The sequence below is a fragment of the Zeus faber genome (genome assembly GCF_960531495.2).
Source record: "Zeus faber genome assembly, chromosome: 20".
NCBI lineage: Eukaryota > Metazoa > Chordata > Actinopteri > Zeiformes > Zeidae > Zeus > Zeus faber.
The window spans coordinates 16,221,607-16,244,548 of NC_137207.1; the positions used below are offsets into that span (position 1 = coordinate 16,221,607).

At 44.9% G+C, this 22,942-nt stretch overlaps 1 protein-coding gene across 1 annotated transcript in view; it reads left to right on the top strand.

Annotated features, from left to right (window-relative positions):
* Window positions 1-5,823: 5,823 nt before the first annotated feature.
* Window positions 5,824-22,942, top strand: part of rnf213b (ring finger protein 213b) — a gene marked incomplete at its 5' end in the record, with an annotated part of 31,328 nt that continues 14,209 nt past the window's right edge. Inside the window, 26 exons of the mRNA XM_080021231.1 lie at window positions 5,824-6,602; window positions 9,022-9,214; window positions 9,311-9,363; window positions 9,832-9,997; window positions 10,103-10,240; window positions 10,757-10,855; window positions 11,139-11,267; window positions 11,596-11,761; window positions 12,247-12,396; window positions 12,510-13,126; window positions 13,258-13,417; window positions 13,516-13,733; window positions 13,835-13,978; window positions 14,178-14,330; window positions 14,447-15,716; window positions 15,843-16,027; window positions 16,120-16,272; window positions 16,410-20,210; window positions 20,305-20,441; window positions 20,528-20,626; window positions 21,057-21,169; window positions 21,534-21,647; window positions 21,784-21,833; window positions 22,033-22,189; window positions 22,347-22,482; window positions 22,756-22,938. Coding sequence (XP_079877357.1) covers window positions 5,824-6,602; window positions 9,022-9,214; window positions 9,311-9,363; window positions 9,832-9,997; window positions 10,103-10,240; window positions 10,757-10,855; window positions 11,139-11,267; window positions 11,596-11,761; window positions 12,247-12,396; window positions 12,510-13,126; window positions 13,258-13,417; window positions 13,516-13,733; window positions 13,835-13,978; window positions 14,178-14,330; window positions 14,447-15,716; window positions 15,843-16,027; window positions 16,120-16,272; window positions 16,410-20,210; window positions 20,305-20,441; window positions 20,528-20,626; window positions 21,057-21,169; window positions 21,534-21,647; window positions 21,784-21,833; window positions 22,033-22,189; window positions 22,347-22,482; window positions 22,756-22,938 — 9,563 coding nt within the window. The remainder of the gene's footprint in view (window positions 6,603-9,021; window positions 9,215-9,310; window positions 9,364-9,831; window positions 9,998-10,102; window positions 10,241-10,756; window positions 10,856-11,138; window positions 11,268-11,595; window positions 11,762-12,246; window positions 12,397-12,509; window positions 13,127-13,257; window positions 13,418-13,515; window positions 13,734-13,834; window positions 13,979-14,177; window positions 14,331-14,446; window positions 15,717-15,842; window positions 16,028-16,119; window positions 16,273-16,409; window positions 20,211-20,304; window positions 20,442-20,527; window positions 20,627-21,056; window positions 21,170-21,533; window positions 21,648-21,783; window positions 21,834-22,032; window positions 22,190-22,346; window positions 22,483-22,755; window positions 22,939-22,942) is intronic.

Sequence of the window (22,942 nt, forward strand, 5' to 3'; positions counted from 1 at the left end):
TTAACTTCAGGATCAGGCCCATGTAAGAAGAGTTTTGGCGGCCAGGCCATAGGCACATTTTGTTGATTACCATTCCGTTACGGAAGACAGGAGGCACGCTGGACACATTTGTATAGGTTGATTAGGGTACTTTTACAAATTAAAAAAAAATAGATATTTAATGCTGTCCGGTCAATAGGCTAATGAAAGTCCGCCCTGTCCCAGACTGTATACAGTGTCAGGTTCAAGATGGGACCTTCACAATCCCCCCGGACCCAAGAAGTGGGCCGTCCAGCCCTGTTAAGCAGCTGCCGTCAATTGCAACCAGGAAGCATACGGACTGATTTACCGTGAGGCGTGCCGGCCTGTTAACACAGCAATCCCAATCCCCCTTGGCAATGGATCAGAGGTACTAAAGAAGAACCCGGGTTGTTGCTGAGCCACGACGGCAACCGACGGCCTTCCCCCAGAGCAGATGGACGGCAGATAGAGGCCTGGAGGGCTGCGGATCAGACGCTGCCGCAGCCGAGGTCCGGCGGCGAGTCGGGGACCCGAGCGTTTTTTCAACCCCAATTCGAAAAGCGCTCCGACAGCCTACGGCGACGGGGAAAGGATGAAATCGACATGGACTTGGCGCCCAAGGCCGTGACTGTACAGATCAGTGTGAAAGGTCAAGGCGTAACTAGGAGAAAGCGCCGTAGCCCAGGGGTTCCCAATCTTTTTTTTTTTTTTTTTTTTTTTTTTTTTTCTTTTTTCCATTACGGCGATCCCCGTTTTATGTTTGTTTACAGATCTTTCCCGACCGTAACCAAACCGCTGCGTGGTTTAACCTCAAACTTAAACCTCGATCCTCGCTGGGCCCCCGCCCCCCTGCATCCCTTCTCCGCAGACCTCGGGTGCCTCGGACCCCTGTTTGGGAACCCCCCCCCTCCTTGTAGCCTACCTGCTGTTTGGTGTTAGTTGCTTGGGTGGGAGTGGAGACGGAGGAAGGACACACCTTCCCTTTTGGACGAGTGGGGAGGGGATCGTCTGCAGCACAAGTCAGTACTACCCCACCCTGCGGGCTGCTTGACCTCTCCGGACCGTCACTCATCTGGATCGAGTGCAGGTATTTCAAGTTGTGTTTTTTTTTGTTTGTTTTTTAACTTTTGGCCCCCCTATGCGTGTATTGTCTAACATGTATTTAGTGTGATATAAACTTAAGGATGAAGACCGTTGCTTGGCTGATGATGGCGGCGACCTTGTGTGCTGCTCAGAAACAACAAAACCCAGACTGGAATTTTAAGTCCGAAGGTACCGGGGGTCTCTACTTGCGTTTGAGATGTTGTCGAAGCTGTTTTCGTGTAACTAGTTTGAAACCATCTTGAGACCATCAATGTAAATATGAATGAAATTAAGGAAAGGGAAAAAAAAAATGCACTCTTGAAACAGACTAAATGCCGATTCGATGACATGTTCACTCTGCGGCAGAGAGAGTCAGCACCAGAGGATGTGCCAACCTGACCTTGGTTTTGGACAACTGGAAATACGCCATCATGACACAGGTCAAAGATCTGCTGCTGCACGACCACAGCACCGTGCTGCCCGACTACGGACGGTGAGGACGGACCCTTGCGTTCTTCATCATTTGTTCAAGCCCGCAGCATGTTTGTACAACTAAGTCAATATTGTGATGGCAACAAAGGAATACCCTCTAATTAAAACCAACTAGTCCAAAATTCAAGAGGTTTATTCGTCACATACATATTCATACTTTCATACATACCTAGCAACTAACTGATTCCTAAAATGTAATGCAGTAAGTGAATAAAATAATATAAATAAAAATAAAATAAGACTCAAAAAGATACAAAATAGAAGGGAATGGAGTTATGTATATGGGATAGGCTATTTATATATACAGATATGTGCAAAATGTATGTGTCTTGTCATTTAAGAAACTCTGATATCAAAACCTTAAAGTATCGTGGGAAAAAAATATATTTCTATTGAGAAGTTTCTTGTTTTTTTCATTGACTTCCATTCAGTAAGGGGTTTTGTGGAGCGGCATCTAGTGGCCACTTGCTGAACTGCAGTTTAAAGCACTTCCCCATTGGTTTCAACACCCAGCCATAAAGCAGCACACAGTAACTTATTTATTTATTAACCTTAAAATAACAGCTTCAGAATAATTTCGATGGTACACTGACTTGTAATATGGAGACCGGCACCCCCTCTCCCCGCCGCTCCTCCGGGGGAGCCGTGGGGAGAGCGCTCGCTGAAGCGTACATTGTATCTGCGTTTGTAACATAGACTGTTATTGAAACGTGAGCGCTAAGGTTCAAATTTGTCCGGAAAAATCAATTATTTTCCGACACCGGGCCGAGTTTTTTTACGACGCTGGCGTAAAAGTGCAATTGCACTCAAGCTGTGGTGGGCGCCAAATCCCAATTACAAAAAAGTGACATTGTGCTGCTTTAATGGTTGCAGCTTTGTTTCAGAGACCTGTGGTGACCGATTTATGCCGTTACCACCAACACAGGATTTGTAAACATTTACACGTGGCGTCGGCAATCAGGGCAAAAGAAGACAAAGTTATGGCCGCTAAACGTCCTGTTGCCCGCCTGTATTGTCCAGAAAGTTGAATCATCAGCCTAAGTAGTTTTCCGCTCTGTTTTACTCATCCGCCGCCCAAGGATCCAACCGCTTTCCGACGCCTTGGGAGACCTTTACAACGAGTTCAACGCGCTGAAGGGGCGCCTGGGTGAGCTGAGCGCCAGGTTTGAAGGCGTGGAGGCCTTCGTGGACGAAGCGAGAGCGGGAAGGAGACCCGCACCGCCGGGGCTGTGGTCCAGGGCGGAGAACTCCACCCACGGGTTCGATGGAAGCAGGCCCCAAGGACGGAGACACAGGGTGGTGGTCCGAAGAATCAGTACCCGGCCTTGAGGACGGCTGTGCAAGACGTACGCACGCCTTCGACTTAAGTGAAAGTGCAAATACCCTGACACAAAACTACTCCAGTAAAAGTGGAAGTACCTTTTAAAAGTAAAATTATATGAATTGAATGTAACAGCTATACTATCTAACACAGCACGTGGCTTTAATATATATATATATATATATATATATATATATATATATATATATATATATATATATAAAAAGAGATGCAGTACGGCAAACCGTGTAGATATTTGTCTTTAAATGTATTGGATCAGCGTTTTGTTCACAGCGATTACTTTGTGTACTTTCATTAGTTTACGTCATTGTGTGTGTGTGTGTGTGTGTGTGTGTGTGTGTGTGTGTGTGTGTGTGTGTGTGTGTGTGTGTGTGTGTGTGTGTGTGTGTGTGTGTGTGTGTGTGTGTGTGTGTGTGTGAGAAAATAATGAAATGCATAATAGGTCCCATTTAAAGGTGCAGTGTGTAGCATTTAGTGGCCTCTAGTGGTGAGGTTGCAGATCGCAACCAACTCAATACCCCCTCTCCATGGCAGTGCAACATGGCGGCCTCCTTGGAAGGGGTGGTGGCCGCGAAAAACGCCAAAGGCCCTCTCTGGAGCCGGTGTTTGGTTTGTCCGTTCTGGGCTACCACAGGAGAAACATGACGGGGCAACATGGCGGCCTCCTTGGCAGGGGACCCGCTCCCTATGTAGATAACAACGGCTCGTTCCAAGGAAAGAAAAACACAATTCTTATTTTGATGGGATTATACAATAATTAAAACGTACTTCTGAATGTTATATTCCGTTTCGGCCGAGGCCATTCTGTAAGTTCTACGCGCTGCAACTTAATTGTGCATATGTACCGGGGGAAAAAAAAGGTACTTCACTGCATTGTGGATGAACATTGTTTTATTGTCATGGTTCCACTGTTTACAGGTTAATATAGGAATTACAGGTGCAGGCCTACACCTGGTTGTTGCATGGCTGATCTCTATGGGGGAGCGACACGCAACACGGCACAACCTGCTGTATATACTTTCTGTATACTACACTTAATATTACTAATTACTTTCTGTGTCGGAAGGCGTTTTGAAAAAAAAAAACGACTCCTAGATACCCTGCTTTAAAAATATATATTTAATTTTTTTTTTACCTTAATGTGGATGCCACCATTTGGCAGTATTGATCTTAAGACATAGACATTATCAGTGTAAGGGGTCTACAGTGTAAATCTTCGGGAAAACACTGCAAAACAATTACGCGAAGTTTTAATCTCAATCTGTGTGACTGGACAGTCAACGTCACCAAGTGTAATAAGTGATTAAATACAATAAAAAAAAAAATCCAGTACTCAAAATATTCTATTATGATTATTGTTGTTAGTATTGCGATGAGGAGGAGGAGGATGATTGTTCCTTTTATGAGTTTGGATTTAGCATAAGGTGGGAAAAAACTGCGCAGCTCGTGCGCCATTCAAACCCTGACTTTCGTTTCTCCGACGACGACGGAACGAAACGAAACGAAACTCAACTTTTGACGGGGGACCGTGGTGCAATTGCCCGCGGCGCCTTAAACGCCTGTCGCGAACGCTCCCAAACGGTCGGGCGCAAATTCATCTTTCGAAAATAAACGTCCGTGTGCGAACGCGTGAAAGAGGAGCGCGGCGAAAGGCGAACGCGGTGGAGCGCGCCTGCCTTCCGCCAAACACCCACCACCACCACCACCACCACCACCACCACCCACCCCCGCGATCGAGACTTTCTCGACACTCCCTCGTTTTGGCCGTCGCCTCAACCCCGCGTCGCTCCTCAAGCGCAGTTCAACTCGGAGGCGACGTGATGCTCAACGTAAGTGGCCAAAACCATCAATTGTGAAAAACGCTCTTATTTATTATTATTATTATTATTATTATTATTATTATTGTTATTGTTCCTGGTTTATTGATATCGTCTAAAACTGACTTCTTTATTTTAAGGCAACGCGCTTCATATTCTATTGATTGGTCCGGACAGTTAACGACGGAGATAAAAGGCTAAAGCGGAGCTCCCGGGGTACACATTACTCGATTGTTTTACGCGCAAAGTCTGGCCCTTTTTAAATCCGTATTGGGATGATTTCAATAAAACAATATCCAAAACTTTGGATGGGCTTAACTTTTTACTAAACTACGTCGATTATTCCACATGTGTATTCAATACCACGGTTTGGAAGACTTTTATTTTGATGGAACGCTCTGAACCTTCCACGATCCAAACTCCACTCTGCGGGAATCGCAGACTTTATTTATTCTTTTATTCCACTACTATATAAGGCGACGTATTCATTCCATATCATCGTGTCTATCTGGATGGGTTATTTTATATGACTAGCCTATTGAGCGATGAAATTGCTCCTACGCTGACTTTTAATTTGAGATTGTGATTTGACTGGAAATGGAGAAGTGCTTTTGCCATTGGTATGAATTCATGCAGGGTTTGGCTCCTATCAACACACACAAAGCATCTGTTGGGGATCAGTGAATAGTCTTGGAACTGACTGTAAAAGATGAAGCGCAGGTCAAACCGGGGTGGTGACCCGGGGGCTCGTGGATCCGGGCATGAGGACGTCGCCAGCGGGGGATCGAGGACAAGGCACACGGTAAATGTAGTATCTTTTCGTGATTTTGACCTTCAGACATATGAATAACACGGCACGTCGCCCATGGCCGTGCATTGCGTTCGTTCACAAAGGCATGGCGTGATTATATCACTAAAAGAGCAACATTTTCCTATTAGACACAGAGCCAGTGCAACCCAAGCAGAAAGGTTCAAAGAAAGAAAAAGAGGAACAAAAGGAGGAAAAAGACTGTGTTGAGCTGCCAAAGTGATGGAGATGTCTGTAGACCTGTAGCAGATCAGGAGCCATCAATAATTGAGGGGGCAGTTATGGAGACCGCGGCGGGCCAAGCTCAAGAGCCAGTGGGAGCAGGAACCCAACACGGGGACCGCCAAGCTCTAGAGCCTGCGGAAGCAGGAACCCAACACGGGGGCCGCCAAGCTCAAATCGACAAACCTGACAATTCTGACCCTAATTCCAAAAAGCATGAGGCACAGCATGGCGAAGGTGGGGCCACTCTGGTGCCGAACCAGACTCAAACGAGGAAATGCAACAACAGGAATCTGGAGGGGCACCCTGAGGGCCATGAAGAGACGCGAACTGAAGCTGCCGATGTCACTCAGCAAAGGCAGGATGTCCGCGGTGAGAATCGAAAGCCTTGCGGGGGCGACGGTTCGGCCACGGGGCAGCCCCCAAAGTCCGGCGCCGACCAGACTCAGTCGATACGAGACTGCGTCACAGCCGATGGCCAACTCAGGCAAAACATCGACAATACGCATTTCAAGAAAGATCCCTCCGCGCGCGAGGCCCAGCTCATGTCAGACAGCAGCCCGGCGAAGACTCACTTGAACCAAAATGAGCAATCAGATTTGCCTTCACTCGAAGACGAAAATGCAGGCAGCGCAGGGTCATCATCCAATCTTCCAATAGTGGGCAATGCAAACCTCGAAAAAGAACAAGAACGCAAAGATCTCGCAGAGTCCCAGTCACAAAAAGCTGCCAAGCCCATGTCTTACGCCAAGGCGGTGACTGACGGGGCAGCAAAAACTACCACGACGGCAAATGTGCCAGACAAAGGCACCGGGGCATCCCAAAGCCAACTAAAAAGGTGAGCATCGGATAAAACAAAATAATTCTCCAAAACAATAAGTGCATTTATTAATGCTGTCAAAATGAATTATTGCCCCCCCCCTTATTGTCTTTACTCTCACCACAGTGATGGCTCTCACAGGGTTCCCATGTTCACCTTCCACATTCATGCCGTGTTAGATAAAACGTTCAGGTTCAACCAGGATCATGACAAATTACAACTATGTCTTTTACCTCCATGCAATGTACTTTTCAACCTCAACGTGACACATTTTTGGTGAGTATTCGTGGAGTTTGTATTTAACTTCGGTGCACTTGAAAAAAAAAAATAGACTTATAAGAATTGTTCAACTTTTTGTCCTCAGTGACTCGCCTCAAATTGGCCACTTGATAGAGGCAAATTTTCCTTTAGAGGAAAGTTCCTTGACGAGGGGACAGTTGTTGACCTACCAGTTTGTTGTACAACAAAGACACAAAGCGATTTCAGAGACTGCATCAAGATGCTGTATTATCCCATTGGACTCTAATGTCAAAGGTAAAACTCAACACCAAGCTTGTTTTAATCAAAACGCCACAGCACACACAAATCCTTGCCTCTTGTTTTAACGTGAAGTCACTCTGGTCTCTACCATGTTGATGTTTAATTTAGAGCTGCACCTTTATGAGGGATACATTGGCCATCCGGAGGTGTCATCCAAGATGCAACGTTTGATCGAGGCTGGCAAGGCTGTGGTGGGCTGGAAAAAAACACCGGATATGGAGACTTCAAATACCTGGCATTCCTCAGCCGACCTGTTTCTAAAACGAATATTCCAGGAGTGGTCTCCATCCAACCGGGAGAGCACTCGGGGCCTCCTCAGGAACTTGTTCGATTTTCAGGATACTCTTGGTTGTGTTCACCAGAGAGTGCAATACCCTGATGAGTCCAACCCCCCAGTGGTCGAGGTTGGTGTCGCAAAAAACGAATAATAACTTAATATGACTTTACGGCGTTTATAATGTTGTGCCTAAAAAAAAACCTATTTTTATGGAATCACCAGGTGTCGGCGCTGCTCTCACAGCATTTGCTTCACATGTTAGAAGGACTGACCGGAGCGATGACCTCAGTAAGGCAGACGAAGAGCAGTCCTTTAGTACTGGCCTTGTCTGTGTTCGTTATTTCTCAACGGTGCAAGATAGACCTTGGTGTGAACGGCTTGGCCAAGCTCTGTCATGTGGTGTCAGACGCTGCGGTAGACAACAACAACATGGAAGAACTTCTCACTGTCTTCCAACGTCCTGAAATGTACGTTTTTCTTTTCGTTTTGGGAAATTAATTTGTCTCACTGATTTAAATGAGCTGCTCTAGTTCATGAGATTACACAAGATTCATCACAACTGACTGTCCCCCCCCCCACAGCCTCTTGTTGGCACTATTAAACAACTGTGCAAATCACATGGTATCAGAGCTACTTCTGCTAGTTCCTCTGCTCCACAAGATCAGACCACCAGGAGCCGCCGCCGGACGAATCGGGATTTCAAGTGTCACTGAAGACATCTGGTCTGGCCTTGAATTAGTCAAGTTCACCAGCTTCAGAGATGGTTTACGGCACCGGCCTGAGACGAGAGAGTAAGTGAATCTGGGAGTCGCTTCATTCCACGTGCCCACTTTACACCGTCATGAATTGACCTGTTTTGTATGTGTGTGTGTTCCTCATGATGATCCACAGAATATTTCAGGAAGAGGTTCTTTTTTTTTTGTTCATGATTTTTTTTTTTTTTGATTCAAAAATTATTATTATTATTATTTTTTTTCAAGATAATCAAATAAATAATAAATAAATAAAATGTGCCCATTAAAAAATGAATATTGTTGCACGCAGGGACCAGCTGTAGGTTAGACCAACTTTCTGACAAGCCTCATCTAAGTTGGCTGCATGACCTGAGCTGACATGGCAAAGAGTAGTACGGTATTGTAGCTTGACAGTTGAAAACTGCACATTTTGGTGACAAACTGAACATTTTGACACCGTGGAATGAAACCACACATTCTGATTGTCTCAGGTTGACGTTTCTGGCGATAAGTGACGATAGTTTAGTTCAAAGTCGATTTCAGGATCCTGCTTTTCCGTCGGTGGTTTGTCCCACGACACTTCATTCAGTGCTGCAGAGACCCTCCTTGTAAACCGCACTCTGGACCCATAGGCTCCCTCCGCCGGACCGAGACTTCCTCCAGCATCATATCTTTATCGATACATTTAAAACCTGCATTCAAATCCACTTAAGCTTTTGAATCTGTAAGACTTGTGTGCATGGCTGTAAGTATTGTTTCAGTGTCATCTGAGTTACTGTCTTGTGAATTGCATGGATTTCTATTTTTCCAAGCGCTACGATTGCACCATCATTCCTTGCTTTAAACCCCCAGATTAAAAATCACATTTGTCTTTGACTTTGCACAGGCGAGTGCTGGATTTGATCCAGCGTCACTCCCCCATGTTTAAAGAATCGCCCCAAGTTTTGATAAGCTGGCTGGCGCTGATCGCACTCGAAGACATCCGAGATTTCCCTAACGTGACTGGAATCCATCTTGGTCACTTCATCCAGAGTCTGACCTATAGGCTTGGACAAAATGCGGACTCATGGGTTATGCAGGTGCGTCTGAATGATATCAATTCTACTTAGAAATGGATTTATTAGTATTTTAACTTGTTCACTTGTGACATTTCTGTCCTTGTCACCGTGCAACAGGCTCAAGCAATCTTGACGTACTTACTCGAGAAAGTAGAAAGAGAAAAAGAAAGGTAATGACCTTGGGATGAAAAATAAAAAAAACCAAAACATTTTGGTTTTCAAATATGACTGGATTATCTAATTACAAGAGCTGTCACAGTTATTGCATAATCAACTGACCGCAAAGCATTTTAGCAGATTGCGATCTTTTTTGTAAAATCGTTAGATTCCGCAATCATACTGTATATTTCCATCCAAATTTAAGGGGAATTTTAAATCAATCTTAGAAATCTTGCAATAAATAGAAAGTGAATTTTGTGCATTTTCATCAGTTGGGTTGAGGCAAATGAACCGTCTACACAAAATATGTCTCAATCTTGAATGTCAATACCAATAGATGGCTCTTCTGCAATACATGTATTATTACAAGTTTTATTTTATGACACTATTATAGTGGCATAAAATAAACCAAACTAAACAATGAATTGTTATTATTATTTTGTGCTCCTGACCGCCCTACTACTTCCGGTCTCATACAGAGTGATGGGATCAGAGGACTGCAGGTCGCTGTTCCTGAGTAGCGTCCACCTGGTGCAGAGCTCATGCCGAGTAACACGCCTCGTCCCACACTACAAAACAGTAGTGCTGTCTTGTCAGCTAATGCTCAAGTGTGCAGAAATAGTCATTGCAGTGTCTAGAAAAGAGGTATTTATGCTCCTTTTTTTGCACTATTTTAATATGGCACTGTGTATGTATGTCTGTATGCATGCACGCATTCCATGCTTTCATCTTCAAACTTTGCCGTCACAGGAGGTTGAAACCTCAAAGGAGCCTTTTTTTGACGACCTGTGGAAAGTTCAGCAAGGCATCTGCAAGTGGAGGGACGGTCTGCTCCGCTCTCCCCTTTTAGCGCAGTTGAAATCGCTCAGTTATCCCAAAGAAATCGAGGTACACGCCAAGCACAAGTGCACATAGCATGGGCCCTTATCTGAAATGCAGCATTCATTTGACATTATTCGGTAGTACAACATGACTGTTTCTTTTACTAGTCACAGGACAGGTCAGTAGTTTTCAACCCTTTTAGAGCTGTGAACCTGGGAATATACCAAAAGGCTACTGGTTTAACTAATTCAAGCTTAAACAAATGCTTAACTTAATGACTGAGGACAAATGTGGACCCTTAGGCTAGAACAGTTGAGAACCACTGATATAGAGATTGCTATCTGGCTAAATACTTTATCAACAACTAAATGCCCCTCTGATTTTTTTAAGCTCTTTGCCCTTTGACATTGTGATATTTTGTTATTTAAAGGGTGTCAGAGGGGGATATTTACTTCCTCATAAATAATCCCAGGGGGCCCTGACCCCAAGATTTAAAATCACTGGGATATATTACATAATAACTATATTCTTCTATCATGACAAAGTTTTACAGCGATTCAGTAAATACTCTTGACCTTCTAGATGTGGGATGCGCTGCTGACGGTGGAGTGCTCTGATCAGGAAGTATTGCACAAGTGGAGGTCGACCGTGGAGAAGGACCTGAGAAATAGGATTTCCCAGGTACGTGATACTTGAGCGATCAAGGTGGATTCAAATGGTAAAAAACATTGATACAGTATATCAGAGATTAGGGCAAAAGGAACAGGAGAGCTGCCGGATTCATTGTCCCTGCCTCAGAGCTAAGTTTGCTGGCCGAATCTGAGTTGTGTGAATAAGGTTGTGTGGCGGTCCATTAGGGCAGGTGCTTGCTGTGTCTACCCTTTCGCTGGGTTCATGCCGCTGCGCTTATTTAGTCTGCTGTTACATTTCAGATCGTCAACTATGGATTTGTTTCTTCCTACAGGCCAGTAACGAGGATAAAGTCATGGTATGCTGTCTGGACTCAGCAACGGAGCGTATAAGGAAAAGCCACGACATCTTACAACGTTGTTTCCATGAGCTGTGCATGTCTTCTATAAAATGCATTTGTCAGGTGCGTGCACATGCTAGAGGCGATACATACAGGGCATGTATGGTAACCGGAAACATTTTTCTTAAATCTAGTTACAGATAAAACAAAGTTGAATTAGTGAGACAGAGAACATTACTCTCCCAAAACTAAAAGCAGAACTTATGGCCATTCAGAGATGACCATTATGGCCTCAACATTGACTAGGGATTTCAGGAGAAAATGTCAGCAGTTGACGGCTTGTAAAAGCGGGTTCTTGTGTTCATTGTGCATCATTATTACTGCATCGTTATTTAAGGCAAGGCTAATGTTCGATGGGGTTATAACTCATTCGAAGCATGTGTGTTCACAGAGAGGTAAAGAGGGAGACTTGATGCACGCTCTTGCTTCTAAAGTGCAGCGTCTCCCCGATTTCATCCTGTCCTCCATTATTGTGGAGTCAGCCGCTCGATTTGACAGCAACTGTGTCTTGCAGTTGCTTCATCCACAGTCAGCCATCAATCACCTTCTCTCTCAAGGTATTTCCCTCTTCATTTTAATTCCTTCATATATTATAATTACAAGTCCAATGATTAAAATAATGAATCTCATTATATTTGTGTAATTAATGTATTGTATGTATTTTGTCATATACTGTAGGTTTTTGTTGTTAGCGTTTCATTGATAATAACATGGAATGTAAATTCTCTGTTGTAGAGTGGAAGTCAATAGAGATTGATGGTGCAGCTGGACAAATTGTCCAAAGCTGTCAAAATAGAATGGCATCGCTGGTGGAGTCACTGTTTCAAGGCCATATACCACTGGGACACCTGCAGACAACCCTGGAGCACAAAGAACAATTTAAGAAACTTTACGACTGCTGTATGAACTTTTATTTAAATTCTTATGTAATCATGAATAAATGTGAGAAATGGTTTGCATTTATCACAACTCTAAATTGACCACCGAGTTGGAAAATACTCCGTTCATCACTGGTAATTCTGTGTTGCCTTATCTTTGACAGATAGGAAAAATACCAGGTTGGGGTCCACCCCCTTTGATGCAGAGGGTATTCTGACGCAGAGAGAAGAAGAGCTGAAGTTTTTCAATCAGCAAAAGCAGTACATCAACACTCTGCTAAAGATGATTGCCAAGGTTACAGAGAGCATCACAGGTACATTGCTTTGTTTCCATGTAATTGAGTGATGCGGTATGCATGGCTCTTGGGTAATGTATGGTTCATGGTGGCAGATTATTTCCAGTGACCCGAGTTGTGCTTTCATCCAGTGGCTGAGGTGTCCTCTCTTGAAGAGATACACAGAAAGGATGTCCAGCCAGTGAGCCTGAACGCGCTGATGTCGGTGAAAAATGTTCGCGACGAAAAAGGGGCCGCTCAGCTCCTCTGGTATCCGCTCAGCGCAAAGGTCCTAGAAATGGCTAAAGAAATGCATCGCCTGCGTGACAGCAATATGATTCTCACATCCTGGGTCCGTGAGGCCGCGTCCGTGGCCTCGAAGGAATGTCCCGAGGCAGCTCCTTTTCCAATGAGCCTGATACAGGCCAGTGACATGATCTGGAAACCGCTACTGTACGATTACATCCAGCTCGGCCAGAAGATCGCGAAGGCAAGCATCAGGTTCAAGCAGCTCGACCAGACTTTGATGGACGTCGGCGACCCGGAAGACGCAAAACTACTGGAGAGGGAGCTGCGCTTGATGTCCACGGTGTTGCCCGAGGCGAGGGCGCTCGGCTGTGAGGGCGGCTGGGTGGAGGCTCGACTTGGTCAAATCCAGAATTACCGACAGCTCCTCGAGGTGGGAGCTGCAGCCACTTCCGTGTTGAAAATCGCAACTAAGATGAAGCTTTCCGGGGACTTCAGCAAGATCCAAGAACTCACCCAACTGGTGAGGGCTGTGATTCATGAATTTCAATTTTCATTTCTATGCTTGGGTTTATTTTTGGAGGCTTTGATATTTGTTTGTTTTGGGTTTTTTGTATTGTGTTTTCTCTGATCAAGTGCGTCCTTACCTTACAGAAAGAAGAATTATTTAAGCAACGGACCCTGGGCTCACTTTCTGAAAACTTGATCAGTGCCCAGCAACAACTGTCCACTGTGACCAAGCAGCAGACTGCTTGCCTGGAGGAGTTTCTCAAAAGCCATGCTCTGGTCTGCTGGGTCAAAAAGGGCCTTAAAAGTGAGGAAACCTCCCCCAGTTATTTACACATACAAAACATATTTGCTTTAAACAATGCTGAAAAAATGCTGTCTACATTCTTTGCGCTCCCTCAATAGATATGAGCGAAGTCAAAGTCTTTGTTGAGCTGGCTTCCATATCTGCTGGAGAAAATGACACAGAGATCGATCAAGTGGCTTACTTCCACGACGCTGTGATGGGCTACGGCCCTTTTTTCTACTCTCTCTCCCCCGATGCCGGCTTTGACGAGTTCATGCACTGTGCCAGGCAGGTGTGGGATACTCAGCGAAGAGATGAAAAACTTCCGGACAAATTAGTATGTGTCTCTTATCTTTTTTTTTTTTTTTAACACACCAAATGAAAACTACTGTAGCAAGTGACACACTTGGAATGATGGAAAATGGTTTTGCTATCCAGAGGGATTCTACTCGTTTGCTGAGCTGGCTAAAGGGACTGAAGGAGACACATGGTTCTGTCGAGCAGTCCTCTTTCTCCCTGGCTTCCTCCATTAATGATCAAGGGGTTTATCACATAGGATGGTCCAAGGAAAACACAGACACGGTGAGTGGCAGAGATGAAAATTTCCCGACAGCATCCTCGGATTAAAATATTCATAGTCTAACTCTACATAATACTATTACTCCATATACTGTAAGTCATACAATATTTAAAGCTTTTGGATGTATAAGTCAAGCAATTGATTATTAGATACATTTTTTTATGTTGACTACATTGCCATTTTCAACCTGAACTTGAACAGAAGTGCATACAGAGCCTCATCTTGCTAAAAGTGAAGAAGGGCAGGGAAGAGAGGAGGTACAAGCTTGAACACCTGCTGGAGCTGCAGAACAAGCTCATGCTCATGTCGTCCAAAGGAAAACACGGCAAAGAGCAAGTCAGTAGATTCACGCAGGTCAGTGACTTCGGTTTGAAATTAAAAACTCTTTGTCGAATTGTTGTTCAGAAATGTGTGTACGGTCTATGTGGCATAGAGATGGACTTTATCAGTTTCTCCCTCTGCTCTTGTAGGTCTTTGAAGGAGTTCAAAGACTGGCTTCAGTCCTTCTTCAGATGCAAAAGTCTGGCAACATGCTTTTCAGGGAATGGCACGCTCGGGTCAACTGCCACCCAGACCGGCAACCGTGCATCCAAGTGAGTTTCCTCTCCCTTGGGGGTGAAGTCATGGTGTTCCACGGGGATGTGACAGAACAGCTACAGCAGCTGGCTCGCTCCATGGAGATCTGCCACGAGGAATGGTGTTCCTTTATCTGCGACTGGCGCTCCCACTTCCCCATGCTGAATCACTACACCTCTGAGCAGATTGTCTACCTATGCCACGGGATATACAATATATGTCAACAGCACACTTCAGCACACAGCACAATTCCTCAACAGCTGTGGCATCTGCTTTTTCCCATAAATCCGCACTGTGCCCTTGCTGATGTCAAAGAGGCCTTTGCAAAAGCGATGGGTAGCACTTTGAGCCCACATTCTCAGCAAGACCTGAGGGTGGTTGAGAATCGTATTCAATCTTTCCCAGAGGATCCTAATTATACCGTAGTGAGAAATAGTGATGATGGAATGCAGTGCTTACCATTGACTCAATGTGATGCCATGGGTGAGAATGTTGAAAATAATCTTGAGAAGCTTTGGAGACAGTTCAAGGCGGACATGACGCGTCATCTTCACAGGTGCCTCAACATCTCTACACTCGGCCGCTTCCTCTCATGCCTCTCTGATATGAGCCAACAGCATGTCTCACGGAATCTGCCACCTGGTCTGGAAGAGGGCAAGCCCAACCTTGTACTTTGTCCCGCCTCAGAGGTTCTGACCACCACTCTGTCATTTTACGCGGAGAGTCCGAGGCAGCCGTTGCCGTCCTCTGACGAGGTCCTGCTCTGCAGAGAGGACACCACAGAGGAGGAAGTGGAGATCTTCCTTCGTCGAGCTCTCAGCCAGAGGTCTCAGCTCGGTCAGCAGAGGATTTATTCTCTGGTCAACCCTGGGCTATTGAGCTACGATGTCAGCATGGCTCTAGGGGAGCTCTTTGTGTTCCTTGAGAGAAGTGCCAGCACCAACTATCGAATGGTGATAGTCAGTCCGGTGATGCACCAGCACAAATATGTGCCCTCCTTCTTCAGCAATCACAAAGTCCAAGCTGGAGTGAGTGTAATGGCCGAAACTGCCAGGAGGTATCTCCGCCACCACTTCACGGTCACCGACCAACAGAACCCTGTGTCATTGATATCTCCAGGGAAACTGTCTGTCCTGGTGGTGTCCTCCACACGCCCTGCAGTAGGTAAGAACAATGCTCTTAATGTGATAAGCAGTTTTAAATGTAGAGCTAATGTAAAACTAAGTAGAAAAAGAACAAGATTTTGAAAATCAATACAATGTAGAAATGATGTGTCCCCTTTCTCAATAGGGAAATCCCTTTACGTGGATGGTTTGTTCCAGAAATTCCACCAGAAATCTTACAGGGCCCAACACATAAAGATCACATTGATTGAACCACAGGTGGATGTAGACTCCTTCATTCAGACTCTATCAGATAGACTTGCACCTTTGAGAGAGCAGGATCATGTTCTCATTCACATTGACACCGCTGCAGTAAGTCATTAAAATTTGTTTCAGAATGCGCTGCATTTAACCTTAGAGTTGTACTTGATGTTTGTCTGCTGTTTTTATTTGTTCATTGTCAGGTTAATTCTGGTTTGGAGGAACTCCTGTTCCACATAGCAGTTCTAAGCTGTCTGAGTGACAGCCAGGGAACTCTGTGGAGAAGGAACCAAGCTTACCTGTTGGTAATTGAAGTTCTGAGACCATGCAGACCTCCTCATAACCAATCAAAGGAGGTAACAATGTAGCTGTAACACTTAATGCAGAAGTGCTTTGAATTTGGGAAGAAGTCAGTTATATAATAATATATAGTCAAATATAATTAATTAATGGACTGAATTGTTTCTATGTATTGATTTTTTTTTTTGTGCAGGTGAAATATGGACTTCTTGATATTCTTCCTACCATCCATTGTAGACCTCCTACAGAGGTTAAACAGCTGTTGGCAGAGGCTCACACACTGTCAAGAAGCTTTGACCCACTCATGAATGAGCAAGAATTTGTCAGTGAAGGTATTCAGAGACCATATCAATTTTTAAAACGCTTCAACACAAACCAGAACCTGGATTATTTTCAGTACAAGAACGGGTCTGTCGAGGGCGATCCTAAAGACTGTCTTCAACACTTACTCAGGAATTGTGGAATGCCTAATCCATCTTGGGCTGAGTTAAAGAACTTCTCACGCTTCCTCAATGTGCAGCTTAAATACTGCGAGAACTCCATTTTCTGCGATCCCGATTTTCTCGCTGACCAGCTGCCTGGTTTTAAGAATTTCATTGTGAACTTCATGATAATCATGGCAAAGGATTTTGCCACACCATCTATGGACACAACTGATCAAAGCCACCAGCAGCACTTTGACAAACATCCACAGGATCTGGATCTGTTAGCCCGTCTGACCATACGCAAGCATTGGGAATTTGAATCCCATCCATATATTTTCTTCAATGCAGACCGGTTCTCAATGTCCTTCCTTGGCTTTCATGTGAGGAGACGTGGGGGGAGAAACATCCTTGATGCTGTTGATCCCCACAGTGATAAGATACTGATTGAAGATGTGATGACTGTAAAACTTTTTGAAAGTTTGGAGCGCCAAAGGATCTGTCTCACTGAAGATTTTGACCGTCTACCCCGGCAAGAAAAAATCATTCGGATTTCACGTGTTGTCGGCGCCCAAAAAGGAATGATGAGCAAGGATTTTGATCCAGACCCGACATATGAGCTCACTGCTGATAATGTGATGAAGATGTTAGCTATTCACATGAGATTCCGATGTGAAATTCCAGTTATCATCATGGGAGAGACTGGCTGTGGAAAAACTAGACTAGTCCGTTTCCTTTGTGATCTGCAGAGAGAGGGCCGAGATCTGAAAAACATGAAACTTGTCAAAGTTCATGGTGGAACTACTGCTGAAATGATATACACAAGAGTGAGGGAAGCACAGGTTCTTGCTGAGGAGAACCTAAAAAGACACAAACTGGACACCATTTTGTTCTTTGACGAGGCAAACACCACGGACGCTCTTTTTGCCATTAAGGAAATCCTATGCGATAAAAATGCGCAAGGGCGTCCCCTGAACATAGAGAGCGGTTTGAAAATAATCGCTGCCTGTAACCCTTACCGGAAGCATACGCCTAAAATGGTAGAACGTCTAGAACGTGCAGGTTTAGGGTACAGAGTAAAGGCAGAGGAAACAGACGATCGCCTCGGCAAAGTCCCTCTCAGGCAACTAGTCTACAGAGTCCATCCCCTTCCTTCAAGCATGGCTTCACTAGTCTGGGATTTCGGCCAATTGAGTGATGCCACTGAACTTTCCTATATCGAACAGATAGTTCAAAAGAAAGTTGATAGTGACAATTTGCCAGTGGCTTGCAAAAACATCATTTCACAAGTGCTGGCTACCTCTCAGAAATACATGCGTAGTCAAAAAAATGAGTGCAGCTTTGTGAGTCTACGAGATGTGGAAAGATCCATGAAAGTCCTGGCTTGGTTTTACAAACACTGTGATGACTTCACACATTTCAAACACCTCAGCCCGGATCAAATGACATTGAGGTGTTTGGCTCTTTCAGTAGGTGTGTGCTACTACCCATCTCTGGTGTCTAAGGAAGGCTACCTCTCTGCCATATGTAGACACTTCCCAAAGCCCCTCTGCTCTGCAGATGATTTGCAACAAGAGATTTCATCCTGCCAAGACTTCTTCCTTCAGAACATAGAGACAAGAGAGACGATTGCTAAGAATTCTGCACTGAAAGAGAATGTGTTTCTCATGGTGGTTTGCATTGAACTCAGGATTCCACTGTTTCTAGTTGGCAAACCAGGAAGCTCTAAATCCCTTGCTAAGACAGTAGTTGCTGAAGCTATGCAAGGACAGAACTCACACTCCCCGCTATTCAGGAAGCTCAAACAGGTCCACATGGTCTCGTTCCAATGCAGTCCTCACTCAAGCCCCGAAGGCATAATAGGGACATTCAGGAACTGTTCTCGTTTCCAGAAGGATAAAAACATGCAAGAGTATGTGTCAGTTGTGGTGCTTGATGAGATTGGCTTAGCAGAGGATTCCCCTCAGATGCCCTTGAAGACACTTCACCCACTTTTAGAGGATGGTTGCATTGACAATGACTGCCCGGATCCACACATGAAGGTTGGCTTTGTTGGCATCTCAAACTGGGCTCTCGACCCAGCCAAGATGAACAGAGGAATATTTGTGTCAAGATGGGATCCCAGTGAGGATGAACTTGTGGAAACTGCCAAAGGGATCTGTTCATCGTCCAACCCAATTCTTCTCAAAATCAAACACCTGTTTCCACCTTTAGCAAAGGCCTTCTTAAGAATCTGTAAGAGGACGGCAAAGAATCAATTCTTTGGTCTTAGGGATTACTACAGCCTTGTGAAAATGCTTTTTGCAGCTGCCAAATGCTCGCAACAAGAACCAGCTGACAGACAGCTAGTGGAAGCAATCTTGCGTAACTTCAGTGGACAGCCAGAAGATTTTGACCCTGTCATGTTTTTCCGAGAGGCCTTCCCAAACCTCTCAGAAATACCCAAGCCAAGCACCTTGCAAATGATTGAGAATAATCTTGATTATGACAGCAACCACGAGAGCCGGTACCTCCTTTTGCTTACCACTAACAATGCAGCTCTCTATATCCTTCAACAACACACCTTCGAAAAAGGAAATCACTCTCCCCCTGAGATTGTGTTTGGCTCAGGATTCCCCAAGGACCAGCAATACACCCAAATTTGCCGGAATGTAAACCGGGTGAAGACTTGCATGGAAACTGGTCGCACTGTGATTCTCCTCAACATGCAAAACCTTTATGAGAGCCTGTATGATGCATTGAACCAGTACTATGTCTATCTTAGTGATCAGCAATATGTTGATCTGGGGCTGGGCTCACACAGAGTCAAGTGTCGTGTCCACAGGAAGTTCAGGCTGGTTGTGGTGGAGGACCAGAAGAAGGTCTACGAACACTTTCCCGTACCCCTCATCAACAGGCTTGAAAAACACAGGTTGGGTCGGAGTACAGATTTGACACCGGGGCAGCGCAGAGTCCTGGAAAAACTCCAGGAGTGGGTGAACAAGTTTTCCAAGGAGGGCATGAAGGATTTCACGCTCTCTGGCATATTTGTTGGCTTCCACAGCGACGCCTGTGCCAGCGCTTTGTTGCAGGCAGTAGAGAAGAGAGCCAAAGCACTGGAGGAACAGGCGGCACGACGGCAGCAAAGTGAGGGAAAGGATGAGCGTGGAAAAGTTCAAGCAGACGAAATGGATAAGTCCCTTCCTCCCTTAAACAGAGGAGTCGTTGCGCGAGAGGTTGACCAAGTGGTGAGAATGGACACAGGGAATGAGGACAAAGTGGACGACGTCCCAGTCGAGATGCCGGATGACAACGCCAGAGCGAATGATGTTCCACAAAATGATGAGACGGAGAGAGAATTTGGCGCGATGCCTGCCGAAAACAACGAAGAAGAGGTGTTTGAATTAGCCAAAAGCTTTCTTTTGAACTGTGCCACCCCCGACTCGGTGCTGAGACTCGAGTATTCCGACTTCTCGAACCTCGAGAAAGATAGACTTCGAAGGACGTACTTCCAACAACAGCGTCATCACTCGCTCCGAGACTTTTTGGGAGGTCACATGAGCAAGCCACTGGAGTCCTGCGAGTTTCTTGAGGTAGGAAAATGTATGATATTTTTCATGATATATTAGGTTCCGCTGCTTTTTAGATGATGACATTGTCTGTGAATGCTCTTATTTCCCCCTCAAGGTTACAACGTTCTCCAGCTTGCTTACCAGAGCAGATGTCAGGTCAGTCGTTCAGGGTCTGAACCTGAACACCAGCAGCGTCCTGCTGCTCTCCCTCCACCAGTTTGATACCGAGGCCTCCTTCTGCAGCAAGATACGGTACCTTTTCAACATTTGTAGTCAAATACGATATCATTTTTGTTTACTGGCACTTCTCTCACTTTCCCCCAAATGTATTGTTTCAGGAGCTTCCTACAAGACGCTGCACTCTCTCCTCACATTCTAATGGTTCAGATGGATCTTGAGGAATCCAACTGCAGTGATGAGCTCATAGCATCAGCAAAGTATGACTTAACATTTTGCAATTGCAATACTGCAATTGAGTAAATGATTTTATTTTTTACCTTTATGGAGTCATGTTAATTATGTTAGTTAAGTATTCATAGTGTGATGTAAAGTCCTCTACTGCCTTTGGAACATTCAAATGCCACACAGTACTCTGTCTAGGGCACACTTAAAAAATGTTCTTTAAACATTATTTTTATTTCTACCAATGGGTCTGACTTATGCATTGTAATTAATTGTATTTCCTTTGATGGTCACCGTGTCACTTCTGACTCAAATGTAGTAAATTCATGAATGCCATTGCTTGTAATTTGGTACAGTATTTGGCAAGTAGTGGTGCCTCTTGCTTGATTTCAAATTCTCAATACAGGCTCCTCGAGAATCGGCATGCTTTTTTATTTTTGTGTTTATGACTCCAACTTTATCCAGATACTGCACCATGAATTACCTGACATCCCTGGACCACCCAACCTGTTGTGTGATTTTCATTGCCAAGCTTTCCAGGATCCCAAGTCACTGTCACTACATAGGTTTTCAAGGAGGTCAGTGAGTCAACAGTGTAGCCACCCCCCTCCCCCTTAGACGACTGGAAATCAGTTCGATTCAGACCAAATCTGACAGACGTTGGGTTTCAGGAGTGACAATGGGGGATGTGGACAATAATCTCTTTTATCCTGTGTAGTATGATATTGGTATAAGACAAATTAACCCGTTGAAACACAGTGTTGGGAGGATGTGGGTAGATGCTGTGTTACCATGGTAACGTAGCATCAAATAAGGTTACTACTCTAAAGTTACTAGTCTACTCTGACTCTGGAATGAAAAAAAACTGATGTTGTCATCTGAGGTCATGTTAATTCAACTGAATATTTGTCCTCTGAATACATTTCTCCTCTGCTCGAAAAGGGATGTGGCACTCGGTGCATATTGATGACCTGAGGGACACGGAAGAGATGAGTTTGAACGTTTCCGTTTTGTGCGGAACACCCATCAGCCAACTGCTCCGCTCTGAGTTGCCAGGTATGAATTGCACAATCCCAACGGTGCTTCCCTCGGTTGACAGTGTTGTGTTTTCCAGAACGCCCGGAAACATGCTGAATTTTTTGTATCCCGGGAAATATTCTCCATTTTCCTTAAATGTGTGCTTTATCCACAGGAGAACAAGTCAAAACAAAAGATACAGCGGATACAAATGGGAGTCAAAAGGTAAACAAATGTGGCAGCATTTAAACACCTTTACCGACATTGTTTTGTAAAATGTATTGTAAAATGTATGTATGTATTGTAACGATTGACACCAACTCTGGAGCAGTTCCTGTTCCATTCTGCATTGTGCCTGCGCTGAGCAAGTGCTTCTCTTTTCTTTATGTCTTTCTTTTTAAATGCCTCTTGTGTTGATGTGTAGGCAGAGACAGCCCACATCCACAGCCTGTCTCTGGTGAGGTCGTGTATCCAGAAAGCCGTTGGTTTGTTGCGGGACCCCGATGGCGCGACATCAAGAAGCATGCGGCGTATGCACGTGCTCCTCGCTCTGCTCGGAAATCGACGCAACCCGACAAGTGGTGAATACCATTCATCAATTGTCTATGTGAAAGATTAATAAAATGTTGACCTATCTTGTACTACAAACTGCACCGGTCAGGTTAAAAAACCCTGTCAGATTAAAAAAAATTATATTAATGAAAAGACTTGTTTTAAGACTATAAAAACGTTGTTCAGCTTGTTTCCAGGAAGTCTTGCTGGAGAGACTGGTCGGGGCCTTGGCACAGGAGGAAGAGAAGCAGTTATCTCCTGGAGAGTGGCTCAACAGGGAAGCCAAGAAACGCCGGGCTCTTCAAGAGGGTGGCACTCTCAGGTAAAATCTAAAGTGCATTCTTATGTAACACTTAGACTTAGACACTTTGGGGCATATATATTTTTATGTTTGGTGAGAATGTTATTTTGCTTTGGAGCTGTGGGGGATTGCGTCCATTTTTTCCCCAAGTTTAAATGGTCCGAGTCAAGTCAAGTCTATTTCTACAGCCTTTTATCACAGTACAGTCTCAAAAGGTTTCACAAACCTCACATTTGACATAGAAGTCTGAGACTTGAAAGAGGAGCGCTTTCTGGTCTCATCCCTCCCGTCTAGACATACCCTGTGGCGCTGTCTTCAGTCCCATGTGACTCCCATCCTGGCCAGTATGGTGGAGGTGTTGGACCGATATGCCAACCTCGACTTGCTCCACGGCGACAGGCTGAGCCGGGGCCTGGTCGGGCTGTGGATGGACATTCTGGCGGACGCACAGATACTCAGCGTGACCCCTCCTCAAACGTAA